Source organism: Grammomys surdaster, unplaced genomic scaffold (assembly GCF_004785775.1).
Source record: "Grammomys surdaster isolate TR1022 unplaced genomic scaffold, NIH_TR_1.0 193, whole genome shotgun sequence".
Classification (NCBI taxonomy): Eukaryota; Metazoa; Chordata; class Mammalia; order Rodentia; family Muridae; genus Grammomys; species Grammomys surdaster.
In genome coordinates, this window is record NW_021604638.1 from 10,376,124 (window position 1) to 10,401,729 (window position 25,606).

The 25,606-nt window shown below is 49.1% G+C and overlaps 2 protein-coding genes across 5 annotated transcripts in view; one reads left to right on the forward strand and one right to left on the reverse strand.

Annotated features, from left to right (window-relative positions):
• Positions 1 to 11,660, reverse strand: part of Rbpjl (recombination signal binding protein for immunoglobulin kappa J region like) — a 12,725-nt gene extending 1,065 nt beyond the window's left edge. The window contains exons 1-10 of the mRNA XM_028769506.1: positions 11,539 to 11,660; positions 10,272 to 10,374; positions 8,974 to 9,099; positions 6,147 to 6,217; positions 5,848 to 5,963; positions 5,410 to 5,584; positions 3,486 to 3,623; positions 3,015 to 3,124; positions 2,632 to 2,784; positions 58 to 213 (exon numbers count right to left, since the gene is read on the reverse strand). Coding sequence (XP_028625339.1) covers positions 58 to 213; positions 2,632 to 2,784; positions 3,015 to 3,124; positions 3,486 to 3,623; positions 5,410 to 5,584; positions 5,848 to 5,963; positions 6,147 to 6,217; positions 8,974 to 9,099; positions 10,272 to 10,374; positions 11,539 to 11,560 — 1,170 coding nt within the window. The 5' untranslated portion in view covers positions 11,561 to 11,660. The remainder of the gene's footprint in view (positions 1 to 57; positions 214 to 2,631; positions 2,785 to 3,014; positions 3,125 to 3,485; positions 3,624 to 5,409; positions 5,585 to 5,847; positions 5,964 to 6,146; positions 6,218 to 8,973; positions 9,100 to 10,271; positions 10,375 to 11,538) is intronic.
• On the forward strand, positions 10,219 to 25,601 carry Matn4 (matrilin 4). 4 transcript variants are annotated; one of them, XM_028769502.1, is made up of 11 exons: positions 10,219 to 10,342; positions 12,905 to 13,019; positions 13,722 to 14,291; positions 14,975 to 15,097; positions 17,907 to 18,029; positions 18,130 to 18,252; positions 18,345 to 18,467; positions 21,453 to 21,866; positions 21,965 to 22,117; positions 25,118 to 25,225; positions 25,304 to 25,601. In XM_028769502.1, exons 2-11 carry the CDS (start codon positions 12,941 to 12,943, stop codon positions 25,360 to 25,362), a joined length of 1,875 nt encoding a protein of 624 aa, XP_028625335.1. In that variant the 5' UTR covers positions 10,219 to 10,342; positions 12,905 to 12,940; the 3' UTR covers positions 25,363 to 25,601. The 4 variants fall into 4 exon arrangements, with proteins under 4 accessions (XP_028625335.1, XP_028625336.1, XP_028625337.1 ...); XM_028769503.1 differs by lacking the exons at positions 10,219 to 10,342; positions 14,975 to 15,097 and having other exon boundaries at positions 12,941 to 13,019; positions 25,304 to 25,362; XM_028769504.1 differs by lacking the exons at positions 10,219 to 10,342; positions 14,975 to 15,097; positions 17,907 to 18,029 and having other exon boundaries at positions 12,941 to 13,019; positions 25,304 to 25,362.
• The last annotated feature ends 5 nt before the right edge of the window (positions 25,602 to 25,606 follow it).

A 25,606-nucleotide genomic window follows, 5' to 3' on the forward strand; every position in this document is an offset into this window, starting at 1 on the left:
CGGGCAGAGGCGGGCAGAGGCGGGCAGAGGCGGGCAGAGGCGGGCAGGCAGATTCACCTCCAGAGTGCTGATGAGAGGCACTGGAGTGACAGGCTCCCGAGTACAGGCCAGGCTGGTGCTGAAGGAGAACTCCACTGACTCGGTGCCAATGATGGTCCAGCAAGAGCTGTCATTAAGCAGCGCCCTGTTGGCCTCCTTAGGGCAGAGGGAAGCCTGGCATCGAAGCCCATGGGATGGAACTGAAGCTTTTTCGCTAGTAGCCCAGCTTACCAAGTTTTCCTTCTAAGCTTCCCAGTTTATCTGCCTCAGGGAGCTTGGGTGAGACCCTCACACTGTATGGGCTCTGTCTGTCTGTCTGTCTGTCTACATATATGTATATGCACATATATGCATGTATGTATGTATGTATGTATATAGCCAAACTCAGTCTTTTTTAGAAACAATATATTTTATTTGTAGTGTGCCTGTGTGTGTGCGTGTTTGAGTGTGTGTGTGTGTGTGTGTGTGTGTGTACGGGTGTGGAGGCCGGAGGTGACTATCAATTGAGGTGTCTTCCTCAGTTGCTCTCTACCTTGTTTTTTGAGGCAGAGTCTCTTACTGAACCAGAGGTTGGCTCATCTGGCTATACAAAGAGGCTAAGGAAAGCCCTAGGATTCCCCTGTCTTTGCCTCCCAGGTGCTGGGATTACAAGCCTGGGCCACTGTGCTCAATTTTTCAAAATAGACGTGAGTTCTAGGGATTGAGACGCCAGAGTTGGCATGGTAGGTGCTTCGTTAACTAGCCATTTCCCCAGCCCCAAGCTTTTGCCATTCTCTCACTGAAGAGTGTAAACTAAATCTCTGAAGCAGTTAGTTTCTAATAAACTAGCTTTCTTAAGTCGTTCTTTCTTGGTATTGGGAGCTGTGCCTAGAACTCTGCACACGCAAGCACTTTGCCAGTGAGATGAATCTCCATTGCACCTCTCTTTCAGACAAGGTCTCACTAAATTGCTCAGGCTGGCTTTGAACTCACCCTAGCACAACAGGCCTTAGATCTCAGCCTCACAGATAGGTTACAGCATACATCACCAGGCTCCTCTGTCTTTGCAAAAAGTATTTTTATTCATAGGCCTCTCTGTCTCTCTGTCTCTTCTCTCCTCTCTCTTCTCTCCTCCCTCCTCCCTCCCCCTCCTCCCTCCTCCCTCCTCCCTCTTCTCTCCCCTCTCTCCCGTCTCCCCTCTCCTTCTCCCCTTCCCCCTCCCCCTTCTCTCCTCTCCCCTCTCCCCTCTCCCTCTCTCTGTCTATGCAAGCATATGCATCATGTGTGCACAGGTCACAGGAAAGTGTCAGATCTCCTGGAACTGGAATGTCAGAGAGTTGTGAGCCACCTGACATGGGTGCTGGGGACCAAACTTTGGTCTTCGGGAAGTGCTGCAAATGCTCTTTACCCACTGAGCTGTTTTTCCAGCCACACCCACTATCCGTCAGCATTGTACAGTTCCAGGCCTTAAGCAGGTGGTAGTGAAGCACACCTTCAATCCAGCACTTGGGAGGCAGAGGCCGGTGGATTTCTGAGTTTGAGGCCACCCTGGTCTACAGAGGGAGTTCCAGGGCAGCCAGGGCTACACAGAGAAACCTTGTCTCCAAAAAACAAAACTTCTATGCCTTAACATTCTACAGTGTTAGCTGGGGTGAGTGGTACATATGTTAGCACTTGATAGATGGCAGCAGTAGGATTATGAACTCAAAGTCAGTCTTTGCTACTTAGAGAGTTCAAGGCCAACTTATGAATAAAACCTGTCTCAAACAAACACCCAAAACCAAAAATAACTGTAATACTTTCTGTGAGGAAATATTGCTCAATAATCAGTTTTCTTTCCTTCTCCTCTCTCTCTCTCTCTCTCTCTCTCTCTCTCTCTCTCTCTCTCTCTCTTTCAAGACAGGATTTCTCTATATAGCCCTGGCTGTCCTAGAACTCGCTCTATAGACCAGGCTGGCCTCGAATTCAGATCTGTCTGCCTCTGTCTCCCCAGTGCTGGGATTACAGGCATGCACCACCTGGCTATAATTATAGCTTTCTATATTTTATTAGTTTATCTACTAACATCCCAGAATAATATTTTGGGAGGAATATTACTTAATAATTATTGTTTTCCCCACTGGATGATTTTGTGCCTTGACATCCTATAAGTTTGTTCAACATTATCCAGTACGATTTTCTACTATGATTTTCTTTATATTCTGCATTTTCTTTTTTATTTATGTAAATGTGAATTTATGCCATATGTGTGTGACGTTCAGAGGACAGAAAGAGGTGTCAGATCCCCTATAGCTGGAGCTACAGGTGGTTGTGAAGTTGTGGGCCACCATATGAGTGCTAGGAATTAAACTTGGAACCTCTGGAAGAGCAACAAGCGCTCTTAACAATTGAACCATCTCCAGTCTCTAGTTTCTGTAATTTTGTATCCCAATGTCTTAAAGTCTCTGGGCAGGAATATTGTTTAATAATGGTAATTACGTCATTTTTCTACATCCTATGACTTTTAATCTCCCAGGGGCTGCATTATTTCCTTAAGAAGCAGCCTTCATGGAGAAGATACTACGTTCTATGGCTGTGCTCTGCCTGAGATGTTTGGTAGTCTTTGCTTCTCACCTGGAATCTCACCACCTTCTCTGTGGCAAGGCATAAGTAGGTGCCAGCCCCTCCTGGGGTGTCACCTGGAAACTGGAACGCACACTTGTGCAGCTGGGATATGGGTTCGTCCACGTCAAGGAGGGCACACTGCTTGGCCACTTTTCGGATGATCTGTGGCAGAGGGGTGAGAGACAGACAGAGAGAAAGAGAGGGAGGGTAACAGAGTGTGGGGTCCCCAGAGGCTCCTGACCCAGCCAGGCAGCTCTATTCTCTGATAGCCCTGAGGTCACCGGGCACACTCCCATTAAGCACTAAGACAGGCGTCTTTATGCCCTGAGGTCTCACCCTCCAGCCCTGTCCACAGTGGGTTCTGTACTGATCTGTGGTTAGCGGTCCCATACCATAGGAGGCAGTGTGATGCCTGTGACCGTGCAGACAAGCTGCACCAGGGAGCCGTAGCGGATGTAACCTTCTTGGGGTGGGAAGTCCCCTTGGGAACAGTGCCCATCAGCTGGGGATGAAGGAAAGAAAGGGAGGAACAAAGGTTCATTACTTCTCAAACCCTCGCTTTACCTCACACCACAGCTGGCCAATGGGGAAGAAGCTAAGACCAAGATTCTAATCCTGAAGAGGTAGTCTGTGGCCATCCCCACAAAGGTGTGCTCCCTGGGGCAGCCACTTATTGGCTGAAGGAGGAAGGGCATAGCTAGCCACTGGGATCAGAAGAGATCGGGTTACTGATTGATTCACTAGGGCCAAGGGCAAGCCTTCATCTTCCTCCCCAAGGGTCAGTTACACTGATTTTTCTGCAGTGTTGATTAAATACACTAACACATACGGAGTACCCAGCCCGCACCTGCTCATGTGATTACCCAGATGGAGGGTGAAGGCAGCCCACTGTCTTGCGCTGGCCACAAAGGCCCCATCTTCCACAGAGAGGTAGCGCGTGGACACTGTCTGAGAGCGCAGGCGATTGAAAAGGGAGACCTTGGAGCCCGAGGAGATACACACTGTGAAGAGAGTGTGGAATCAGTGTCCAGGCCTCACGTGGTCCTTTAGACTCTGACCCACCTGACAGCCTGGCTAATATGCCCACTGGCCTGGACACAATGGGTATTTGCGTTTCATAGCCTTTTGTCTAGGGCCTGCTCCAGTCATGATTTTGAGCCTGCCAGCTCCCTGGTACAAATGGACATCCTTCAATGATGTGAACTGGGTTCATCAGGTCTGCTTTGTAGCAGGCACTGAGTTAGGTGCTGGGTATTGATGCGTGAACGGGGCCCAGCTTTGCTCTGAAAGAGTTCATGGTCTGGAGGGCATGCATCCAACATGCTAACTCCGTGTGATAAAGGCTAAGTTAATGAGGCCTTCTTGGGGGAGGGAAGTTGCATAGATGGCTGCTGGGTAAAGCCCACACGTGTGAAAGAACAAGGGGGCTCTCCTAGAATGTGGCCTGTCTTCCAGACTGTGACATGTTTCATTTTCTCACGGGACTTACCGGTACCAGCTGGGGATAAGGCACTGGGCAGAGTGCTGTCATCTCCCAGTGCTGGACAGACGGTTGGCCCCCCCATTCACACCGGGCCCAAGCCCCTTCCGTTTGATTTATTATACAAAAGAGCCTTCATTTCTTCCCCTTTCCTGTACGTGTGTGCAGGTGTGTGACTGGATGCACCCAGCTGTGTGTGCGTGGATGTGGATGTGTGCGTGTGTGTGCGTGTGTGGTTGTGGATGTGGGTGTGGGTCTGTGTGTGGGTGTGTGCGTGGGTGTAGAGGCCAGAGCCAGGCTCCAGGCATCTCCCTCTAGAATGCTCCACCTTATTCTCTGAAAGAAAGGCTCTCACTGGATTGAGAGCTCACTATTTTTTGGCTAGAACTTTCTAGCCACAGAGTCGGAGGAAGATCCTACTGTCTACTTGCTCAGCGCTGGGATCACTGGCGTCTGCAGCCACTCTCAGTTTTTACGGGTGTCTGAACTCAGGCTCCTGTGTGTGTGTCTTGCAAGCACTTTACCCACCCAGCCATCTCCCATCTTTTATTTTTCTAAATGTATATATCAGCTCAATTCACTCTCTTATTTCCATATGAGAGATCAGGGGCCAGCAAATGTCAGGCCAGGATTTGAAGCTAGATGGCTGCATTCTGCACTCTTAACCCCTACACTAGGTCACCATGCCATGCATCCACTTTTCCTGAGTACCAAGGGCCAGCTAGAACACTGCTTGGAACTGGGACATTCCACAGGATTTCTAAATGACATGAAGGGCTCTTGGTCATTTCCAGACTGGGGGACACTTTCTGGGCAGGCTGTGTCAAGCAAGCCACATGGTATGCTATACTGAAATCAGCCAGTCAATCCACCCTCTCACCTTCCTTCTCTTTCTCCCTCTGTTCTTCTTGCCTTTCCTCCCTCTCTCCCTCCCTCCTAGGCTGGCCTAGGTACAGATCAGGGTTCTCCTGTCTCAGACTAATCTCTAAGTGCTGGAATTACACAGGGGAGCCACCATCTTTGGCTGATGCAACTTCTTTAAGTTTTTTTAATTTGCCCTGGGTTCTGCATCTGGCTGCAGCTTTTGTCTGTTCTGAGTCCTCCACTGTCATCCTCAAATCCGGTATCTATCCTCTTTCCTGTGTCCTGTCTGGAATCTCTATGTATTCGTCTTTTCTCTCTCCTTCCCTAGACTCCTTTCTTTCTACCCAGATTCCACCTCTCACCCGCGACTCCACACGTGCACCCTCCTCTCACTTTTGCAGCTCTGGGTTCGAATTGCACCCTTCCACCCCACCCCCTCTCACGGTCTGTGTTTTTCAGCGACTGCTTCTTCTGTGAGGGCTTGGAGATCACCTTGATGAGGCGACTGTGGAAAGTGCCCAGCTCCCGGCCACCCCGCAGCACCAGCCGCAGCACCAGCCGGAAGTGCTTCCTCTTGTCCGCGTCGGAGATGTACAGGGTCTTGGCACAACCAAATTCCTATGAGACTCAAGGAAATGGGGCTGCTCTTATCTCAACGCTCTGCCAGCGGAAGAGCCAACCTTCCGCAGTTACAACATCCTTACCACTACAGATGACTAGAAGTAGTACTAGCCTAGGCTCTAGGTCAGAGCCCACCCTTTGTCCTCCCCAATTGCCTCTTGGCTTCTGGAGGGGACTTGGGGAGTCTGCAGTCTTGCCTCCTCTGCAAAGAAGAGACAAGGCTGGGAGCAGGAATAGGATGCTCTCTCATGCAGTCTCACCCTGGAGTCCGGCTGCTCTTCGAAGTTCAACTTCTGAGTTTCAGGAGCGCTGCCGGACGCACCGTCCAGTCCCATGTAACCGCAGACGGTGGGCCCGGTCTCAGCAGACTGGTGGGCTGGGAAAGGACAGGAATAAACCCCGGAAGGACTGGGGAAGACTCAGGTGCGGGTCAAACTTAGTTCTTGCCGCCAGAGGGCGCAGCGAGACTGCGCCTGTAACCGGCTGGGCTCCCGGGCCCTGCTGAGGCACTTGGTCCTTCTGCAGAGAACAGAGCAACAGCTCCCTAGGGCGCTCTCACCTTGGTCTTGCATTGGCTTCACCCTCCAGCCGGGGCCGGCGAGGTAGACACAGGGCGGAGGGCAGAAGAACCTGGGAACACATACATCATTTTCACCGACTTAAAAGTGTCTCAATGCCGGGCGGTGGTGGCGCATGCCTTTAATCCCAGCACTTGGGAGGCAGAGGCAGGTGGATTTCTGAGTTTGAGGCCAGCCTGGTCTACAGAGTGAGTTCCAGGACAGCCAGGGCTACACAGAGAAACCCTGTCTCGAAAAACAAAACAAAACAGTGTCTCAAGATGGCACGATTTGTTCTTCTCTCTCCCTGAGTGAACCCCACCAACGGAGAGCATTCTTCTGCTTATTAGATCCCATCAGTAAGTCCTGCCCACTCCATCCTCAAGATATACCTGGAATCTGTTAGATTCCTACCAACTCCACCTCGGTCCTAACCACTATCTCGTGCCATCCCAACTCTCAGCCTCCCAACTGCCTCTCTTTTGTTACTGCTGCCTATTTTAATTTGTTTTTCTCACAGCAACCAAATTACCTTTAAATAATATATTCATTTATGTATATGAGATCTCTATTTGCACGAATGCCTACATGACAGAAGAGGCCACCAGAAAGAAGAGGGCATCAGATCCCAATACAGAGAATTGTGATATTATATTATTATATTATATATTATACATGATACATTATACACTATACACTATATATTTATTATATATTATATATTATACATTATACATTATACATTATACATTATACATTATATACTCCCTGGTTGCAGGGAATTGAACTCAGGTCCTCTGGAAGAGCAGCCAGTCCTCTTAAACCTGACTAGTCTCTCCAGCCCCAGATTACTTCTTAATAAATTTTTAAAACCATTTATTTATTTATTTATTTATTTATTTATTTATTTATTATATGTAAGTACACTGTAGCTGTCTTCAGACACCCCACAAGAGGGCATCAGATATCATTGCAGATGGTTGTGAGCCACCATGTGGTTGCTGGGATTTGAACTCATGACCTCTGGAAGAGCAGTCAGTGCTCTTAAACACTGAGCCATCTCACCAGCCCATAATTTTTTGTTGTTGCTGTTGTTTTTTTTAAGACAAGGTTTCTCTGTGTAGTTCTGGCTGTCCTGGAACTCACTCTGTAGACCAGGCTGGCCTCGAACTCAGAAATCCACCTGCCTCTGCATCCCAAGTGCTGGGATTAAAGGCGTGCGCCACCACCGCCCGGCCTCCCAGATTACTTCTTAAATAACAAGTGGCCTATGTAAAATGCTGGCCAGGGCAAGCATGATAAGTTGACTTCAATGTCCAGAGCCCATCAAAAGGAGGAAGAGAACTAACTAACTAACAACACAGGTTTTCCTTTTAGCTCCACAGGAACTGTGGCATCTACACATCCACACAGCACCAATGACGACGACGACAACAACAACAACAACAACAACAACAACGAGAATAACAGTCAAGGGGTAGGAGAGACGGCTCAGTGGTTAAAAACACTGGCTGGTCTTTCAGAGGTTCTGAGTTCAACTCCTAGCACCCACATGGTGGCTCCCAACCATCTATAATGGGATCTGATGCCCTCTTCTGTGTACAGACATGTATGTAGACAAATATATTAAAAAATATATATATATATATATATATATATATATATATATCACATAAATACATCTGGAAAGCAATAACAGTTAAATTAAGTTGGGTATGGTGGCTCATGCCTATAACCCTAAACCCAGCACGGAAGGGATGGAGCCTCTGAGGCAGGAGGATTAGTACAGATTCAAGTCCAGCCTGAGCTACAGAGTCAGAGTCTGCCTCATCTCCCCAAAACATAACAAAATAAACAATATTATTAATAATAAATGAAAACAGGGCTGGGGAGATGGCTCAGGGGTTAAGAGCACCGACGGCTCTTCCAGAGGTCCTGAGTTAATTGGCAGCAACCACATGGTGGCTCACAACCATCTGTAATGAGATCCAACACCCTCTTCTGGTGTGTCTGAAGACAGCTACAGTGTACTCAGATATATTAAACAAATAAATAAATATTTTAAAAAAGAATAATAAATGAAAACAAAGTCAAATCATGATGCCCTCTTATTAACACCATTTAGTGGTTTAAAAGTCCCAAATCCTCCTGTGACCTGGACACTGTTTGCTTCTCCTGCTCATCTTCTTTAATGCCCCCCCTCTTCTGTCCAGTCTCCCCCTTTCTTCCTCTTACAGTACTGGGTGTACAGCCTTGAGAGCCTTGAGTTTTCTGTTGGAATGCTTCCTGGAGCTTTTTTCATGCCTGGCTCCACCTCAGCAAGGGTACATGAGCTCCACTGTCACTTCCTAAAGAGCCCTGTGACCTCCTTGACCTTACCAGCTAAGGTGTCCCTTTGTGGGTTCTACTTTACTCTGTTTTCCTCCTGGCCCTCATTACAATCTGAAGCACTTTGTCTGCTGGCTTGTGGGGAGGTGACTGCCTGTTCCATACCTGAATGAAAATGCTACGGAAGTAGAGACTGGATCTGTCTTGTCCAGCTGGAGACTTAGTGCTCAGCAGCAACCCTGGTGCGGGACACTTAGTGTGCAGCAGAATGAATGGATGCTGGCTGGGGATGTGGGGATCTGACAGTCACTGTCAAGTTCTGCTCTAGATCCCAGTAGGCAGCTCTTGTTGGCTGGGGGACAGGACCCTGGCTGGACAATAGCTGAGGTGTTAGCCTTGAGGCCTTCAAGATGTTAAAGAAGCTAAATGGTGGTCGGTCTGGAGGGATGCAAAGGACTGAAGGCTGTGGAGGCCTGGGAGCGGGGGAATGGAGCCACCTACCGCTTCTCATTTCCATAGGATTTCTGGGCCACCTTGGCATGCAGGATCCACACAGTCTGCTCACGTCTTTGCTGCAGGCATGTCCGCACGCCTTCCCTCAGGATGGCGGCATGCTCCGGGGGTGACCTGGAAATGGGGGTTGGGCCAACGGACCACAGGAAGGAGAGTCAAGGGCTGAGTTGATGAGCCGAAGTGAGAGATGGGGTTGATTTACCTTCTCTAAGGGATCTGGGGAAGAAGCGTTAGGCAAACAGGAGGACTTGGGTCCTGAGCTAAATATTTGTGTTCCAAGAAGCCCTCACAGAGCCCGCCAGGATCACCCAGGTGCTACACTAGGTGGGTGGCTTCCCAGCCGCTGTCGTCTGGGGCCAAGTGGGAGAACTGTGTTTAAAAGCCCTCCATTTGGTTCTCAGATGGAGGTGGGCTTTGTGGAAATAGTAATCAAGCTTTCGACTCCTAAGGGGAGACATCCTTTGCTGGCTCCAGGTCCAGAGCACAATCTCAGTTCCAGCAGGCGCACCGGGGTAAAAGTAAGAGAGGCTCCAAACCGCATCATCTGGATGGGGGCGGATCTGAGTCTTTCTGATGCCTAAACAACAGCCCTAGCTAAATGCTACGGGGCTTTTCTTTCCTTTAATGTAGCCTGAACTGGGGCCGCTCTCTGGGGTCTGTCGCTTATCAGTCTGAGAGTTTGACTGTGGAGGATGGGTTTGGTTCTCTCAAAGCCTGCACAATTATACGGAGCATGTAAACGAGGCTGTGGTGGGACATATTTGGGAAATTAGCAGGTTGGGCCCCGAAGAGAGCCGAGAACTTCAAGGTTGTCCTTTTGAGGCCTTTTACCCTCACGGCAGAACCAAGTCTCGGCCTTTCATCACTCCTGGAAGGGACAACCGAGGGCAAGAGTCGGGCGCGTCCTCGGAAGCCCAGCCAGGCTAGGCAGGCGGCAGCCAGGACCGCTCCGCCTCTTGGGGCTCTCCTCTGGGAAGTGTCTCGTGTAGGATTCCAGAGCATTCCAGCTGCCCGGAGTGTCGCCGCCCGACTCCAGCTGTAGCCGAATTCCGGCCCGCAGCTCGCGCCTGCAGCTCTCAGAACGGCAGGAGAAGGGGGTGCCACGCTTGCGGGGGCCCGGGTGTTGAGAAGAAGGGGGAGATCGCTCCCTGCCAGTGGGAGGGGTCGCAGCCCGCGCTCCCCCTCCCCACCCGCCCGCTCCAGGTTAAATGCAGCTGCCGCTTGGGCTCGCTCTAGCTGTCTGGCATTCCCCACTTAGGGCAAGCTGCCCACGCCGCCGCCGTTACCTGGTCCAACTCCCCAGGAGGCTGGGCCCGTCTCTCTGTAGCCGCACCTCTGAGCTGTCTGGCAGGCTCAGGTGAGTCAAAGGGCCCGGGGGCACCGAGGGGTCTGCAGGGGAAGCCGGTGTAAAACCTTTAGGGGGACAATTCTTAACAGCCTACGTGTCCAAGTCTAACATGCAGTACCTTTCCCGATCGCCTCCAGCAAGGCCAACAAAACGCAGGTCCTCCCCTCCTTCCCTAATAGCCTACCTCCACGTCTGGCACCTTCCCAAAGTGTCCATTCCCGGTTAGTTCTTGAACTCATAGACCTGTTTGGAGTTCACTTTCCTTGGGAATGCACTTTCCCTATCCCAGGGGCACCCAAAAAACTTTCTCTTCAATGCAAGGATTCTTATCAGGAGACCTGGGTTCACTCTAATAGGCCACCACTTCAAAGCACGGTGACTCTCTTTGCCCTCCCTGGACCGACTTTCCTCCGGTGGAACAGTGGGTTTGCAAAGCTGATGTTGAGATGGCAGCTGTTTTGACTTTCTAAGAGTCCTGGGGTGCAAGCGAGTTGACATCAAGTTTGTGTTGACTTAAGCCAAGAGCAGGATAAGGGAGCCCTTAGTCAAAAGCCAATCCTGAATCTCAAAGACACGGTGTACCTTTACCCAGATGCTCGCGCCAGGGTGCTGCCTCCGCTATGGTCCACTCTAGAAAAGGCTTGCCCCTCCTCCTACCTCCACCACCAAGCAGCTGGTACATCTAGCTAGCTCGTCACCTTACCACCACAGACCCTGCCAGAAGGATTTTTGTTCTTCTACCCTCCCTGGAAAGCCAGAAAGGAGAAGAATCCCGGATAGAAAGCTGGTCTGGAGTCAGAGCCACACACCGGCCTTGCTCAGAATAGGCTCATTCAAGGAACTGGGAGGTGGGGGGAGCAGCGGTGGGTTAGGGGGCGCTGGCCTGCTCTGCCAAGAAACTGCAGAAAAATGGATAGAGCAGGCTCAGTGTGCCTGTGGGGGTGGGGTAGGGAACGGAAGAAAGGCTTAGTGATTCTTAGGTGCAAGGGAACCAGGCTGCTCTGGAGGAAGAGACAGGGCTGGGGTCTAAGGGGGTGAGGGCTAGGTTTAGTTGTGTGCCTGAAGCCCAGCTGGCAGCCTTACTAGGCCCCACATTTTCCATTCGTACAGTGTGTGTGTGTGTGTGTGTGTGTGTGTGTGTGTGTGTGTTTCCTTCGTGGTTCTCAGGGGATCTAGTTAGACTAAACAGGAAGGAGAAGGCTCACCTGTTGTCTCCCTGGGGTCCATAGCCGCCCGTCGAGGCCCAGGTTGCTCTCTCGCTGCCCTCTGGGTATGTCTGATGCCGCTGCTTCGATACCGTTCACACCTCTAATCCTCGATCCGATCCGTGCACTGGATTTATCTCGTCCAAGCCTTATCTCCAAGGTCCTGGGACTCCCAGCTGCCTGTTTGCTCTGGGCAGGGACACCTGCTGGGCTTCCCACAGCAGTAGAAGCCAGACCTAGCAGGCGCCCCCTGGCGGCCTCTCCTAAGAGCAGGCAAGTCAGACACAGAGGCGTTTCTTGTGCAGGACTCCACTCAGTGGCCTAACCACTAAGCATCCAGACACCAAGAGCTGCTCTTGGGGTGTGGCACGGGGTTGGGAAAAGATGGGGAATGACTTCTGTTCACAAAAGAAGAGAGTGTGGAGCACCTTAGTTGACTTACACACCAGCTAGACAGGACTCTATCTCGGCCCGCAGTCGCTTTCCTGCTCTAAGGCGTTGGGTATCGGCATTTAATTTCTTTAAGCCTCTGTTTCTGAATAGGGAGAACGGAACCGACAACAGCTTTAAGTGTCGGAACCACGCAGAGGGTTAATGCCACAATGGAAAAGCACATTTAACACTATACCTGGTGTTTAGAAAAGAGTTCATTCGGGGACTGGCAAGATGGGTCGTTGGGTAAAGGTGCTTTCTGTCAGGACTGAATACCCGAGTTCAGTACTGTCTAATCATGGAACACACACAGGGGAAGGAGATAACAGATTTAAGAGAATTGCCCCCTGACCTCCACACGTGTGTGCGCACACACCATATACATGTATAGATGTAACACACACATATATGTGTATATGGTATATAATATATATGGTATGTATGATCTGTAATACATACATACATACATACATACACACACACATATATATATATGGTGTATATAATTCGTTATATATATCATGTATGTGGTATATATGTAAATATAACTTTAATAAAGGCATTCCTCTTCTTTTGAGTTTTATGTGTTTTTGTCTACTTCCTATTTACTTGGTGCCCTGTAGTTCTGCAAAATGTCATTTTCTATAAAGGCTCCCCTGTGAATTTCAGCAATCCCAGTGTAGTGACATCAAAAAATTATCATTAGCCTTTTTTGTCTTGAGACAAAATCTCACTATGTAGCTCTGTCGGGCCTGGAACTCACTATGAAGAACAGACTGGCCTCAAACTCCCAGAGATCTCCCTGCCTCTGCTTCCCGAGTGTGCAACCATTCCTGGAAAGACATTTTGAACATATGCAAAACCAAAGTGTATATCCCCTGAAATAAAAGCGTAGTCAAAACGGTTGCTTTACTAACTTTTTTTCTACCCGCAGGCTGTGACATTTTGGTTCTTCATCCTTACAAGCACCATGAGAGGCCTTCTTTGCTGGCCACTGTCTCTGTTGCTGCTCTTCCTGCAGTCCTGGGAAACTCAGCTTCAGTCTGCAGGTGAGCTGGATCCCAGCCCTCACATGGGAGGAAGGGAGCAGAAACATTATTCGTAGTGAGCCAGCATTGCCAGAGGGGGTGGCGCTGGGGGACTGAGGGACAGCTGTGTGCATGAAATGGGGAGGCGGCTTTGAAACACACTGGGCTGGATTTGGGCTTCCCACTTCACCCCTGGGGTGTTGTTTCCTATCCTGCACTATGTGGAATAGTTTTGGGTTCACAAAGAACTGTTCATTCGATGTTGACTTTTATTGAAGCTTATTGAAACCATGGAAAAATCAGGAGACTCCACATAAAAACCCATATTTGAGAATTTTCTTGAACAAAACAAAATGTCAGACACCTGATTGCTGGGACAATCCAAGTTATCAGGGATACGGGAGAAGTGATGTTATAGACATAACCAGCCAGTTCATTAGTTTATGATGTCTGGCTGGTTCATGTAGCCATTTGAGACTGCGACATCTCTTTGCTCACACCTCAATACATAACACAGACTCAGAACAGCTCCCAGAACTGCATACGGGGAATTTGTGCGATTTCCTGGCTCAGGTCCCCTTCAAATGATTGATGAATGACTGTGTCCAAGGCTTATTTATTAGGTTAACGACGTGCTGGGCGCTGTTCCATTCAGATAACAACATTTCTTCCGGCTTTTCCTGAGAGATCAGATTTAGTTGACCCTTCCCCATCTTCCCACAGGTCCTAGGTGCTATAGTGGGCCCCTGGATTTGGTGTTCATGATTGATAGCTCCCGCAGCGTGCGCCCCTTCGAGTTCGAGACCATGAGGCAGTTTCTAGTGGGCCTTCTCCGTAGCCTGGACGTGGGTCTGAACACCACGCGCGTTGGCGTGATCCAGTATTCTAGCCAAGTCCAGAGCGTCTTTCCCCTGCGCGCCTTCTCGCGCCGCGAGGACATGGAACGCGCCATCCGCGCGGTGGTGCCGCTGGCACAGGGCACCATGACCGGGCTGGCTATCCAGTATGCCATGAACGTGGCCTTCAGCGAGGCCGAAGGCGCGCGCCCGTCGGAGGAGCGAGTACCGCGCGTCTTGGTCATCGTGACGGACGGGCGACCTCAAGACCGAGTGGCCGAAGTGGCCGCTCAGGCGCGCGCCCGCGGCATTGAGATCTACGCGGTAGGGGTGCAGCGAGCCGACGTGGGCTCTCTGCGCGCCATGGCTTCGCCGCCGCTGGACCAGCATGTCTTCTTGGTGGAGTCCTTCGATCTCATCCAGGAGTTTGGCCTGCAGTTCCAGGGCCGGCTGTGCGGTGAGTTAGAGTGCCCCTGAGCTCCGGCTATGCAGATGCTCCCTTCCAGTTTGCATCATTACAGGGGATCCCTCAGTTTTACTCTGTCCTCCGGGTACCAGTAGCTGTGGTCCCTACTGCCGAGTGATGTATCGCATTCTGCATTCCGGGTTTGTCCTACAATACTCAGCAGCCAGTCATGCTTTGCCAGAGACTGGCCACATCACACACTAAATGTCAACCCCTCACGCCAAATGTCTTTTAATCAAGAATCACTCAAAATGGAGAGTATTGTTGGTCAGGAGTCATGCCCCGCCCACCCGTGTAGGTTCCTCCTACTCTAAGCCCCTTTTGTATAAAAGCTATAAGAACTTTCTTTGCCACACTGTGTGTGTGTGTGTGTGTGTGTGCATGACTGGCCTTGAAGTCGATTTGTAGCTGAGGCTGACCTTGAACACCCGATCCTCCTAAATCCAAGCAGTGCAGTGCTCTCTTCTGAGACCATTCAAAGGGGTTACTTAAGTCCTATTCTTCCTCTAACCCTCTCACCTGGACCGGCCCTCTCAAAGAAGCAAATCCATACTCTAAGTCCATACTTGGGAATGGAATTTGCTTCAGACCCTACCCCTGCCCTACCGTTCAGCCTTCCCCTTGGATGCTTCCGCTCTGTCTGTTATCTGTTGATTGCCCTTGTGTATCCTCAGGGAAGGATCTGTGTGCTGAGCTGAGACATGGCTGCCAACATCTGTGTGTCAACACCCCAGGAACATTCTACTGTGCCTGCAACTCTGGCTACAAGCTAGCACCAGATAACAAGAATTGTTTGGGTGAGTGCCAACCCATCCTGCGGTTGCACTGTCTTCTTTGGCTTCCCAGCATCCCAATAACTATTTGGCAAGTTCTCTAGAAGTAAAAGCACACCCCCTTCACTGTACAATTCATAGAAAGAGGGACTATCACTTGGGGCCACACAGATCTTTGGTAGACTGGAGCTTGGAGCCTTGCCCTCCCACAGTTAAGTGTTCTCCATTCTTGCCTCTACACCTCAGCTCTCTCTGTGGCGCCTCCTCTCTGCAAATCTTTTTCTTTTCTTTTCTTCTTCTTCTTTTTTTAAATCTGAAAAGCTACAGTGTGTGATGCCTTGCTTAGATGAATATTGGGTTTTTTTTTGAGGTCCTGTGACTGTGTTTTCTACCACTCACAGAGTGCCTGATGTTGGTGGGCCTTCTAGACATTCACAGCAACTAGTTCCATGATTTTAGCTTCATGATCTGGAAAGTGGGGTCGTGTGATCCCAACAACTCAGTTGTCACATGGGCCTTCTTGTGCTTAGAAACTTTAAAATGCTCAAGGATGGGCTGGAGAAATGGCTCAGTGGTTAAGAGCACTTGCTGCACAGCCATGACGACTTTGGATCTCAGGGCTCATGAACCAGACAAGCCTCTGGCAAAGGCCTGTAACTCCAGCTCTGAGGTGGGAAGAGAGGAAGATCACTAGGGCTTGCTGGTTTCCAGTATAGCCAAGAAACAGGAGGTCCTGGTCACAGGGAGTGACCCTGTCTCAAAGGAATAGGTAGAGATGGATGAAGAGGACATCCAACACCTTTTCTGAGTGCACATAACAGTTGTGCACACCAGCACTCTCATGTACTCATTAACTACCTACCTACCTACCTACCTACCTACCTACCTATCTACCTACCTAACTATTCAAAAGTTAGCTTAAAAGGATTAGTATGTACTCCCATTAGATATCTGGAAAATGCATTCTTGTATCTGTACCTTGCACTGGGATTCTGTTCACTTTCCTTCTCCCTCTCTTTCCTTTCCTCTTTCCTTTCCTCCTTCTCTCCTCTCCTTTCCTCTTTTTTCCTCTCCTCTCCTTTCTTCTTCCCTCCTCTGCCCTCCTCTCCTCTGCCCTCCTCTCCTCCCCACCCCCACTTTTTTGTTCCTCAAATTCATGATCCTCCTGCCTCAGCCTTCAGAGCAACAAGGTCACCAACGCACACCATCATGCCTCACCTTACTGCTTGCCTTCTTTCTTTCTTTCTTCCTTCCTTCCTTCCTTCCTTCCTTCCTTCCTTCCTTCCTTTTTCTTTTTTTTTCTTTTTCTTTCGAGACAGGGTTTCTCTGTGTAGCCCTGGCTGTCCTGGAACTCACTCTGTAGATCTGCCTGCCTCTGCCTCCCAAGTGCAGGGATTAAAGGCGTGCGCCACCACTGCCCAGCTTGCTGTATTCTTTTTACTCATGATCTTTCCTCATTTTTTTTCAGTTCCACATGGCCACCTTGTTACAGTCTTTGCTTTACACACATGCACACAGAAGGCCACGCCTTCATATGTACATGTGTCCATTCTGTTAAAGGTGGAAGTGGGCAGGTATCTAATTAATGTAAAAATCAAACATACAAAGAAAAAAAACATTACTTGTAATTGCTATTAGATGCCCCTCTCCCTGGAAGCCGTCAATTATCCATCTACAGGGTTTTCCCATTGCTATCTTTAGCCCACTGGCTACCAGCCCTCCTCCCATCCCTGCTCACTGCAGTCTCTTTCCCAGGAATCCCACATTTTCACAGCTTTCCTCAGTTCAGGTCGAATCCATCTTCACGTATGCAGAAGACCAGCATGCTCACCGAGGCAGGTCTCCCTCCCACGTCTTCAGAGGGAAGTAGTGAAGGGCAAGTGCATTTTCCTCCTGTGCTCCATTTAGCAGACAGGGGAAAGATCTGTGGAGATTGCTGAAGCTGCCTTTCCTCACACTTCCCCGTGAGCCAGCGAGCTTGTGGGGGATGGGGTTCTCCTCTGTATGCTGGACTCAGTAGTGGACTCTTTGGCTCTGGGATGTGTCCAAGGTTTGAATTGAAAATGTTACTTAATCCTGTAGAAAGACGACGTAAACTCACAAATGTCTGGGCAGCACACCAGACAAATTAATTATGACCTTTGGGGTAGGGACAAGGCACGGTCTTAACATTTTTTTAATTAAAAAATAACTGTGCATGTATGCATATGTGGGTACCTGTGGAGGCCAGAGGTGGACATGGAGTACTGTTCTCTACCTCTACTTCCTTATTATTATTATTTAAAATTGTTTTATTTATTATTAGTGTGTATATGTGATCTGTGAGTGCAGGTGCATAGGTGTCACAGGGTGCACACGGAGGTCAGAGGACAACCCTAGGACTTGATTCTCTTCCTCCACCTTTAAGTGGGTTTTGGGGATTGAACTTAGGTCACAGACTTGTGAGGCAAGTGTTGTGCTACCCAGGGCCATCTCCTGGGACATAGGAGATGTTGTTATTATTACTATTGTTACTATTACTATTATTATTATTATTGACAGGTTTTCTCACTGCATCTAGAGCTTACCAGTTGGCTAATGGGGTTAGCCAGTGGTCTTTGGAGATCTGTGGGTCTCTACCCATCCCAGGGCTAGGGCTACACCTACCACACCTAACTTTTATAGGGATGCTGGGGACCCAAACTCATGTCCTCATGTTTCTGAAGCAGACACTTTACAGACTGAGCATCTCCCTGGTTCTCAGCTGGGTTTTATTAACAAGAACCTCAGAGGGTTGTGTGGCTTGGCTGTGAAACAAAGCCCCGAGCAAAGGCTGACTCCATCCTCTTCCCAGCCACGGATCTCTGTGCTGAAGGAACCCATGGTTGTGAACACCTTTGTGTCAACTCCCTGAACTCTTATTTCTGCCGTTGTCGAGCTGGCTTTGCACTCCAGCAGGACCAGAGGAGCTGCAGGGGTAAGTGAGCCTCCCACTCACCCCTCTTGGTAAGCACTCTAAACGGAGGCCCGATGGCTACACTCAGAAGTGAAATCTTACCATTTCTTCATTTCTTCAGCCATTGACTACTGCAGCTTTGGAAACCATAGCTGTCAGCATGAGTGTGTGAGCACTTCTGTGGGGCCACAGTGTCGCTGCAGAGAGGGCTATGACCTGCTGCCTGATGGGAGAAGCTGTCGGGGTAAGGAGGTGTCTCTCATATTTGTAGGGAATAGAAGGGGATTCTAGCTGCTGGGCTCTAACCTGACTGGTCTTACTTGGTGTCTCTTAAAGTCAGGGACTTCTGCAATGGTGTGGACCATGGCTGCGAGTTCCAGTGTGTGAGCGAGGGTCTTTCCTTCCACTGCCTGTGCCCTGAGGGGAGGCGACTTCAGGCTGATGGCAGAAGCTGTGACCGTGAGTTATAGGCAGAGGGTCTGCTCCTGCCCCATTGTCTGCCTCTTCTTCGATGCCCAGTTGCAGCCCCATAGATGGTGGTATGCATGTGCCTATGTTGGGGAATGTGCTTACGCCCAGCTTCTGTTCCAATCAGTCCCCTATCCTGCTGTCAAGACTGATTTCAAAATTCATATCCGATCAACATTCCTCCTTCACTCAAAATCCTTTTGTGGCTCACCAGTGTCTACAAAATAAAGATCAAATGCCTTCCCCTTGGATTTTTCCGGTGCTGGGCATAGCCACATTAGTGGATAATGAAACCAAATTAGTGGGTTACAACCAGCATTTAAGGAAAAGAAGAGAAAAATAGTTTCCTGAGTTTAGGAGAGTAGGTATTGCTTCATGAAGTGGACGTTCAGTTATGCAAAATGCACCGTGGCATGTTATTATTCTCATTTTTCATCATGGGCTGCAGTCAGTTTTGAAATCCTCACTTAAGTTCATCATCATCCAGCTTTAGCCAGCTCTTTATTCCACCTCTTGCCACACATTTTAGTCACACTGGCCTGTCCCTCTCCGAATGTGTCATGCCCTTCCCAGATTCCATTCGTTTGTACGTGCTGTGCCAACCTTCTAGGATGCCTCTCTTGCCTTGGCAAATTCCCAGTCATCCTTCAAGACTGTATTAGCCCTTTCGGGTTGCCATGTTGCAACGCTGATGTGCAGGGCTATAATGAGAACGCTCAAAGCTGGGTGACTGATAGAGAACAGAGCTTACGAGGCTCACAGTCTGGAGGTCTGAGCAGTGTCAACATCTCGGCATTGGTGATGACCACATGACAAAAGAGAGTCCTTGAGAGTTAACAGTATGTGTGTGTGAGGGTTCAAGTATAGGAGGTGGCCGTCCTTTGTAACCATTCACTGGCAGGGTCATTCTAGTCTCTCGAGACCTACGCAATTCTGTGATGTAGGCGTTAATTTCTTCGTAGGGTAGTGCTCCATGACCTAATCATCTCCCAGAAGGCCTGTTATGGTTTAGATAGAAAGTGCTCCCTCTCAAGGCTTATGCATCAAAGGCTTGGTCCTTAATTCAAAAATGTTCAGAGCCTGGGATCTTATTAATTGATTAACCCAAAGATAAGTTAAACATGAGAGTAGATTTTTAGGGTGTTGGGAGATGGAACGGTAGAGGATGGGCCCCAGATTGAGGAGGTGTGCCTTTTTTTTTTTTTTGAGGCACGGTTTTATGTAGCCAAGGCTGGTCATGTACTAGTTATGTAACTGATAATGACCTTGAACTTCTTAATCCTACTGTCTCCAAATGGTACCACGCCTCCTTTTCTGTGGTGCTAGGGATCCAACGCAGGGCTTGGTACAAGCTAGGTAACCACTCTACCAAATGAGCTTCATCTCCAGTTCCTGAAGACTGGGATTTGGATGTGTATTCCAGGCTGCTCTTGATCCTGTCTATCTCCTGCTCGTGCCTCCATGTCCTATTTGAAAAGTGTCTTGCCCCTTCCTGCCTGCCTGCCTGCCTGCCTGTCTTTGTGTTTCCTTCTATAATGAAGGATGTTGCTTTCCTCCATCATTCTCCTGCTGTCATGATATCTGGCCTCTCCCCAGGTCAAAGGCAATGGAGTCAGACAGCCATGGACTGAAATCTCCAAAGTCATGAGCTCAGACAATTCCTTCCACCCTTAAGTTACGTCATTGCGATGGAAAGACCATAAGACCCTGTTACTCTGGGGACCAAGTTTCTAGCACACAGACTCTTGGGCACAAATCGTATCTAAACCACAGCAGGGTCTTAAGTGTTTATTTCTCAGTTCTGGAAAGGCTAAGACCAAGATGCTGACAGACATGGTGTCTCGTGAGGCTCTGCCTGTTGGTTTATTCAGGCTAGTTTTCTCTGTGTTCTCCCTTGATGGATGGATGGAGGAAGCAGATTCTTTAGAAACTCTTGTAGGGACATTACTTAATTGCATTAATGAAGGCTTGGCCTCATCTAATCCCAATTTCCTCCCAAAGATAATCACATTGATACATGGTTTTATGTAGCTCAGGCTGGCCATGTACTAGCTATATAACTGACAATGACCTTGGGCTTCCTAATTGAACCTCCCCTCCTCCACGAAGCCTTCTTTAACCACTCCCAGGAAAGTGATTTATTCCTGTCTTGGGCTCCCTTACTGCCCCCTCATAGTGTGCTTTCCTTACTGTGACAGATGGCACGTCTGCCTGCTACAGTCTGTCCTGATCTCTTGGACCAGGATTATGTTTTCCTTGTTGTTGAGCCCCCTTCTGGTACTCCTGAAGCTCCTGGATCAGAACAAAGGCAGCCGTGTCTAAGTGAGCATGTCCAGCTGTTTGTGATCCTGCCTTCCCATCTTGGCTTCGCCACAGTTAAATATGGAAGCAAGTCACAATCAGTTTGTCCTCAGAACCTAGTGTATAGAAAATGGGGATAACACTCAAGGAGAAAATGTATAAAGTGCACGTTTCAGTCTGTGACACATGGTCACATTTACATCAGTAAATGTTCTTGTCACTGTAAATGTCTTGTCATTGTTATTAATACTGATATGGTGCTTAGAATTGTGACAGATACATACTAGGTGATCAATGAATGCTAGAGCTAGCTAGAGTGGTATTTTTGCTTTTGGTTGTTTATAAAAGAACTGCGAGGTGGTGATGTTTGCCTGTAATCTCTGCACTTGGGAGGCAGAGGCAGGCCAATCTCTGAGTTTCAGACTAGCCTGGTCTACACAGAATTCCAGGACAGCCAGGACTACGCAGAGGAAAAAAAAAGCTTTTAACAAAGTATTTGGTTAGTGCTAAGCACTTAACCGTCAAAGGTTATTCTACAAAAGAGGATGATGGTTATGTATTGATTGCCGAGCACACGCAGTCAGGACACACAACTGGTATGCGTTATATAATAAATATCGGCGATGAATAACTAGATGAGTATATGGCCCACCATCCAAGCCTTCTCCTTGGCAGGGTGCCGGGAGGGCCACGTGGATCTTGTTCTCCTGGTGGATGGCTCCAAGAGCGTGCGCCCACAGAACTTCGAGCTGGTGAAGCGCTTCGTGAACCAGATTGTGGATTTCCTCGACGTGTCCCCCGAGGGCACACGTGTTGGCTTGGTGCAGTTCTCCAGCCGGGTGCGCACTGAGTTCCCTCTGGGCCGCTATGGCACCGCGGCTGAGGTGAAGCAGGCAGTATTGGCCGTGGAGTACATGGAGCGTGGCACCATGACAGGGCTGGCGCTGCGTCACATGGTGGAGCACAGCTTCTCCGAGGCACAGGGTGCGAGGCCTCGCGACCTCAACGTGCCTCGTGTGGGCCTGGTGTTCACTGATGGCCGCTCTCAGGACGACATTTCCGTGTGGGCAGCTCGTGCCAAAGAGGAAGGTAGGTTTGGCGAGGGATGGACTGCTGTGGGGTTGGAGTGGAGGATGGGAAGTTTTCTCGAGACTTGGAGCTCTCTCTTGGATGCCTGTGCACTCTAGGCATCGTCATGTATGCCGTGGGAGTGGGCAAGGCTGTGGAGGAAGAGCTGCGGGAGATTGCATCCGAACCGCCGGAGCTGCACGTGTCTTACTCTCCGGACTTTAGCACCATGACGCACCTACTGGAGAATCTCAAAGGCAGCATTTGCCCAGGTGAGTGAATCTCTCCCGGGTGTCTGTTGTCTTGTCGCCTAGCCTCTAATGGATGCCCTGGTCCACAGCACTTCACTATCCTTCAGCAGCTCTACACAGAGCTGATTATTTAAAACCCGGATCAGGTCTGTCACCTTACTGCAGCTTGTCAGAAATGCAGCTCCGGACAGTGAATCGGACTCTCACATGCTTGGTATGTACATCAGAGTCAATGAGGCATTAGGATTTTCCACTCATATTAGTAGTGTCCGGAATAACTTGAGAAATTTTTATTATTAAAAAATTCAAATTGCATTTTATGCTCACCTTTTGCCTGTTTGTATGTAGGTGCCTGGTATGTGGAGGTCAGTTCCCGTGAGACTACAAATGGTTGTGAACAATGTGGGTGCTGGGGATTGAACCTGGGTCCTCTAGAAGAGCAGCCAGTTCTCTTAACCACTGAGCCACTGCTCCAGGCCGAGAGACAGCATTAAAAAGAAGGCACATTTAGCATTCATAAGCCGAACCGACCATAATCCTCCAGCTTGTTGGGATTTAACTTTATAGACTTGGCAAAGTGACAGGACAGATTTTTTTTTTTTTTAAATACACAGTGGCTTGTGCTTTCTGGGGGACATAGACCATAAATGCCATCATTGTAACGCATCTGGTCTCCAGCTGGAGGGAGGTGTGAAGGATCCAGACGTGCCTGTGGGGAACAGCTGGACCTTATAAGGAACAAAATTTTTGGGTTGGGGCTTGGTTTTGAGTATGAGTCTTTAGATCCTAACACAGGTCAAAGATGAGGCTCTTTTTCCAGTGTAGCAGGTTTACCGCTGATGGGGTAGATTAGCAGGGCTGAGTCCAGGATAAAGAATCTGTAGTTAAATGTGTTTCCTTCCCTGCCACCAACTCTAACAGTTAACTAAGGTGTTTTGGAAGCATCAGGCTTTAGGACCCTTCCTGTCCCGACTTATCTACAATGGACTCTGGATAACTCACTTAACCCCTGCCCTACCTTACTTACTCTCTTCTGTATGAGGAAAGATGCTCAAAGTTACAGCCAGCTTTAGATTTCTGAGGCAAGTTGGAGTTCTCTGGATAAGGCTCTTCCCTGGCTGACTATACAGGCCCAGGCAGATCCTCTTCCCCTGTGACCCTCGGTTCTACAGTTCTAAAGTCAGAGGTGATCCTTTGGGAGTGCTAATGAGGCCATCAGTAAAATGACACAAGGTTGCCGAGGATGAGTTTCACTTATAATAGAAACTTCCTATGTCGGCTGAGTGCTAAGCATTGTGCTATTTTATTACGTGTAATATTAAAAGCGAGAGCCCGTGAGATGGTCCTGCATGTCAAAGCAGCTGCCATGCGAGCCGGTGACCTGAGTTTGATCCTGGAACACATTATCAAAAAGCTGGATGTGATGGCTCACATCTGTATCCAGCATCCCTACAGGAAGACGGGTTGTGGAGACGGAAGCACCCGGAAGCTTGCAGGCCAAGCAAGCCAGGATACATAGAGAGGCAAAACCAAAGAGAGACCCTGCCTCATAAAGGTGGAAGGAGAGGGATGACTCCCAAAAGTTGTCCTCTGATTTCGACATGAGCGCTGTGGTCTGTTCTCATGCATATATCACACACACACACATAATAAAAAAATAAAAATAGAGCCGGGTGGTGGTGGCGCACACCTTTAACCCCAGCACTTGGGAGGCAGAGGCAGGCGGATTTCTGAGTTTGAGGCCAGACTGGTCTACAGAGTGAGTTCCAGGAGAGCCAGGGCTACACAGAGAAACCCTGTCTCGAAAAACCAAAAAATAAATAAAAAAAAAAAAAAGAAAAAGAAAATGGCGTGGACTAGCAGTGATGCCATCTCTGTAATAATCCCCACCATTTTCTGTACTGTTAAGGAAACATAGACAACCAAGTTTATCTGTACTCCACTCTTAGATGCTGAAGTGAACGTGGAGATAAACTTGGATCCATAGTTTTTGTTTTTGGGACAGGATTTCTCTGCGTAGCTTTGCCTGTCCTCTTGGAACTCATACTGTAGATCAGACTGGCCTCAAACTCACAGAGATCCTTCCTTCTGCCTATGCCCCTTGAGTGCTGGGACCAGAGGGGTGTACCACCACACCTCACTTGGATCTGTAATTTAAACATTAATTTCATCAGAATCAATGGAATCACATATTGGTGCCCTTCCTCCTGCCTCAGCAGGTCTGGGATGGGGTTTGATAATTTGCCGTCGTGATGTATTCCTAGGTTATGCTAATACTGCTTGCCCACAGACCACAGCTTGAAGAATGCTAGTTTACTTGAAATACACAATACAGGGTTGACTTGTGCCTGGCATTGCTCTAAATATTGTGCCAATATGGTATTCAGTCACTGTATGTGTATGATGAATTACAATTGCACAATAGCACAAAATAAAAAATGAGCTATTCAGTTACACCAGCCACATTTCAAGTGTTAAATAGCTCCAGGTGGCTTGTGGGTATTGAATCGGGCAGGACTGATAAAGAACACGTCCATTGTTTGTTGTGGTCTCATTTGGAAAGAGCTCATCCATCTGGACTTTCTCTAATCAAAATGAAACCCATGGGTTTCAGTGTTAACGTGTTTTAGGAGCTTATTAAAATGTAGATTCTCACACGGAATCAGAATCTGGATTCTAGCAAGTTCTGTGGTTATCCCAGCAAGCATCAGGGTTTGAGAATTTCTTTTGCAAGTGGGTACACATACACAAATCACCTAAACCTCACAGCCATCAGAGAGTAGCTTCTTTCATTATGCCCATTCTATGGATGCGGGGAGGGGTGGATTGAGACTTAGAGGGGACGGTCGAGTTTCCCCCAGGATTGCTGGGCTCCTTGGCTGGGACTCAGGGCAGGTCTAAATCCAAAGTCTCCAACTACATATTCAACCATCGACTCGGGTGTATCAGAAGGTCAAGGCCACAGCCTGGTGGGCTTCCTTTGGCTTCTCATCCCCTTGACTCTTGGCCCTCTGCTTGCAGAGGAGGGCATCAGCGCGGGGACAGAGCTCCGGAGTCCCTGCGAATGCGAAAGCCTGGTGGAGTTCCAGGGCCGGACGCTGGGGGCGCTCGAGAGCCTGACGCAGAACCATATCCTTTGGGGCTGGAGGTGCGGGTTGCAGGGCAGGTGAAGGGATGCCTGAGACCAAATCGTCCTTAACCGCTCACTGGCCAGGTTGACAGAGCGCCTGGAGGAGCTGGAGAATCAGCTGGCTAACCGGAAGTGAGGGTCGCATGCTGTCCGAGCAGCCACGCGAGGCAGAGCCCGAGCCCCATTGCCTGGACCGTCCGGGAGGGGGCGCTGGCGGGCCCCAAGCGCTGCCTTCGAGCTGGCCTCGCATGGACCAGGAGCCGGATTTAGGGGATGGGGACGAGGGGATGGGGAGGTGCTGGTGGGGAAGGACTGCTACTCTCGCCGCGAGCTTTGTTGGATTTCTTTTTTGTTTTCCTTTTCTTAAAAAAAAAATCGTT

Bases quoted from the DNA above. Each gene is read 5' to 3' on its own strand.
- Matn4 (XM_028769502.1), top strand. From the start codon at position 12,941: ATGAGAGGCCTTCTTTGCTGGCCACTGTCTCTGTTGCTGCTCTTCCTG. The intron at 14,292-14,974 runs GTGAGTTAGAGT...GTGTATCCTCAG, and splicing joins GTTCCAGGGCCGGCTGTGCG to GGAAGGATCTGTGTGCTGAG. The intron at 15,098-17,906 runs GTGAGTGCCAAC...TCCTCTTCCCAG, and splicing joins AGATAACAAGAATTGTTTGG to CCACGGATCTCTGTGCTGAA.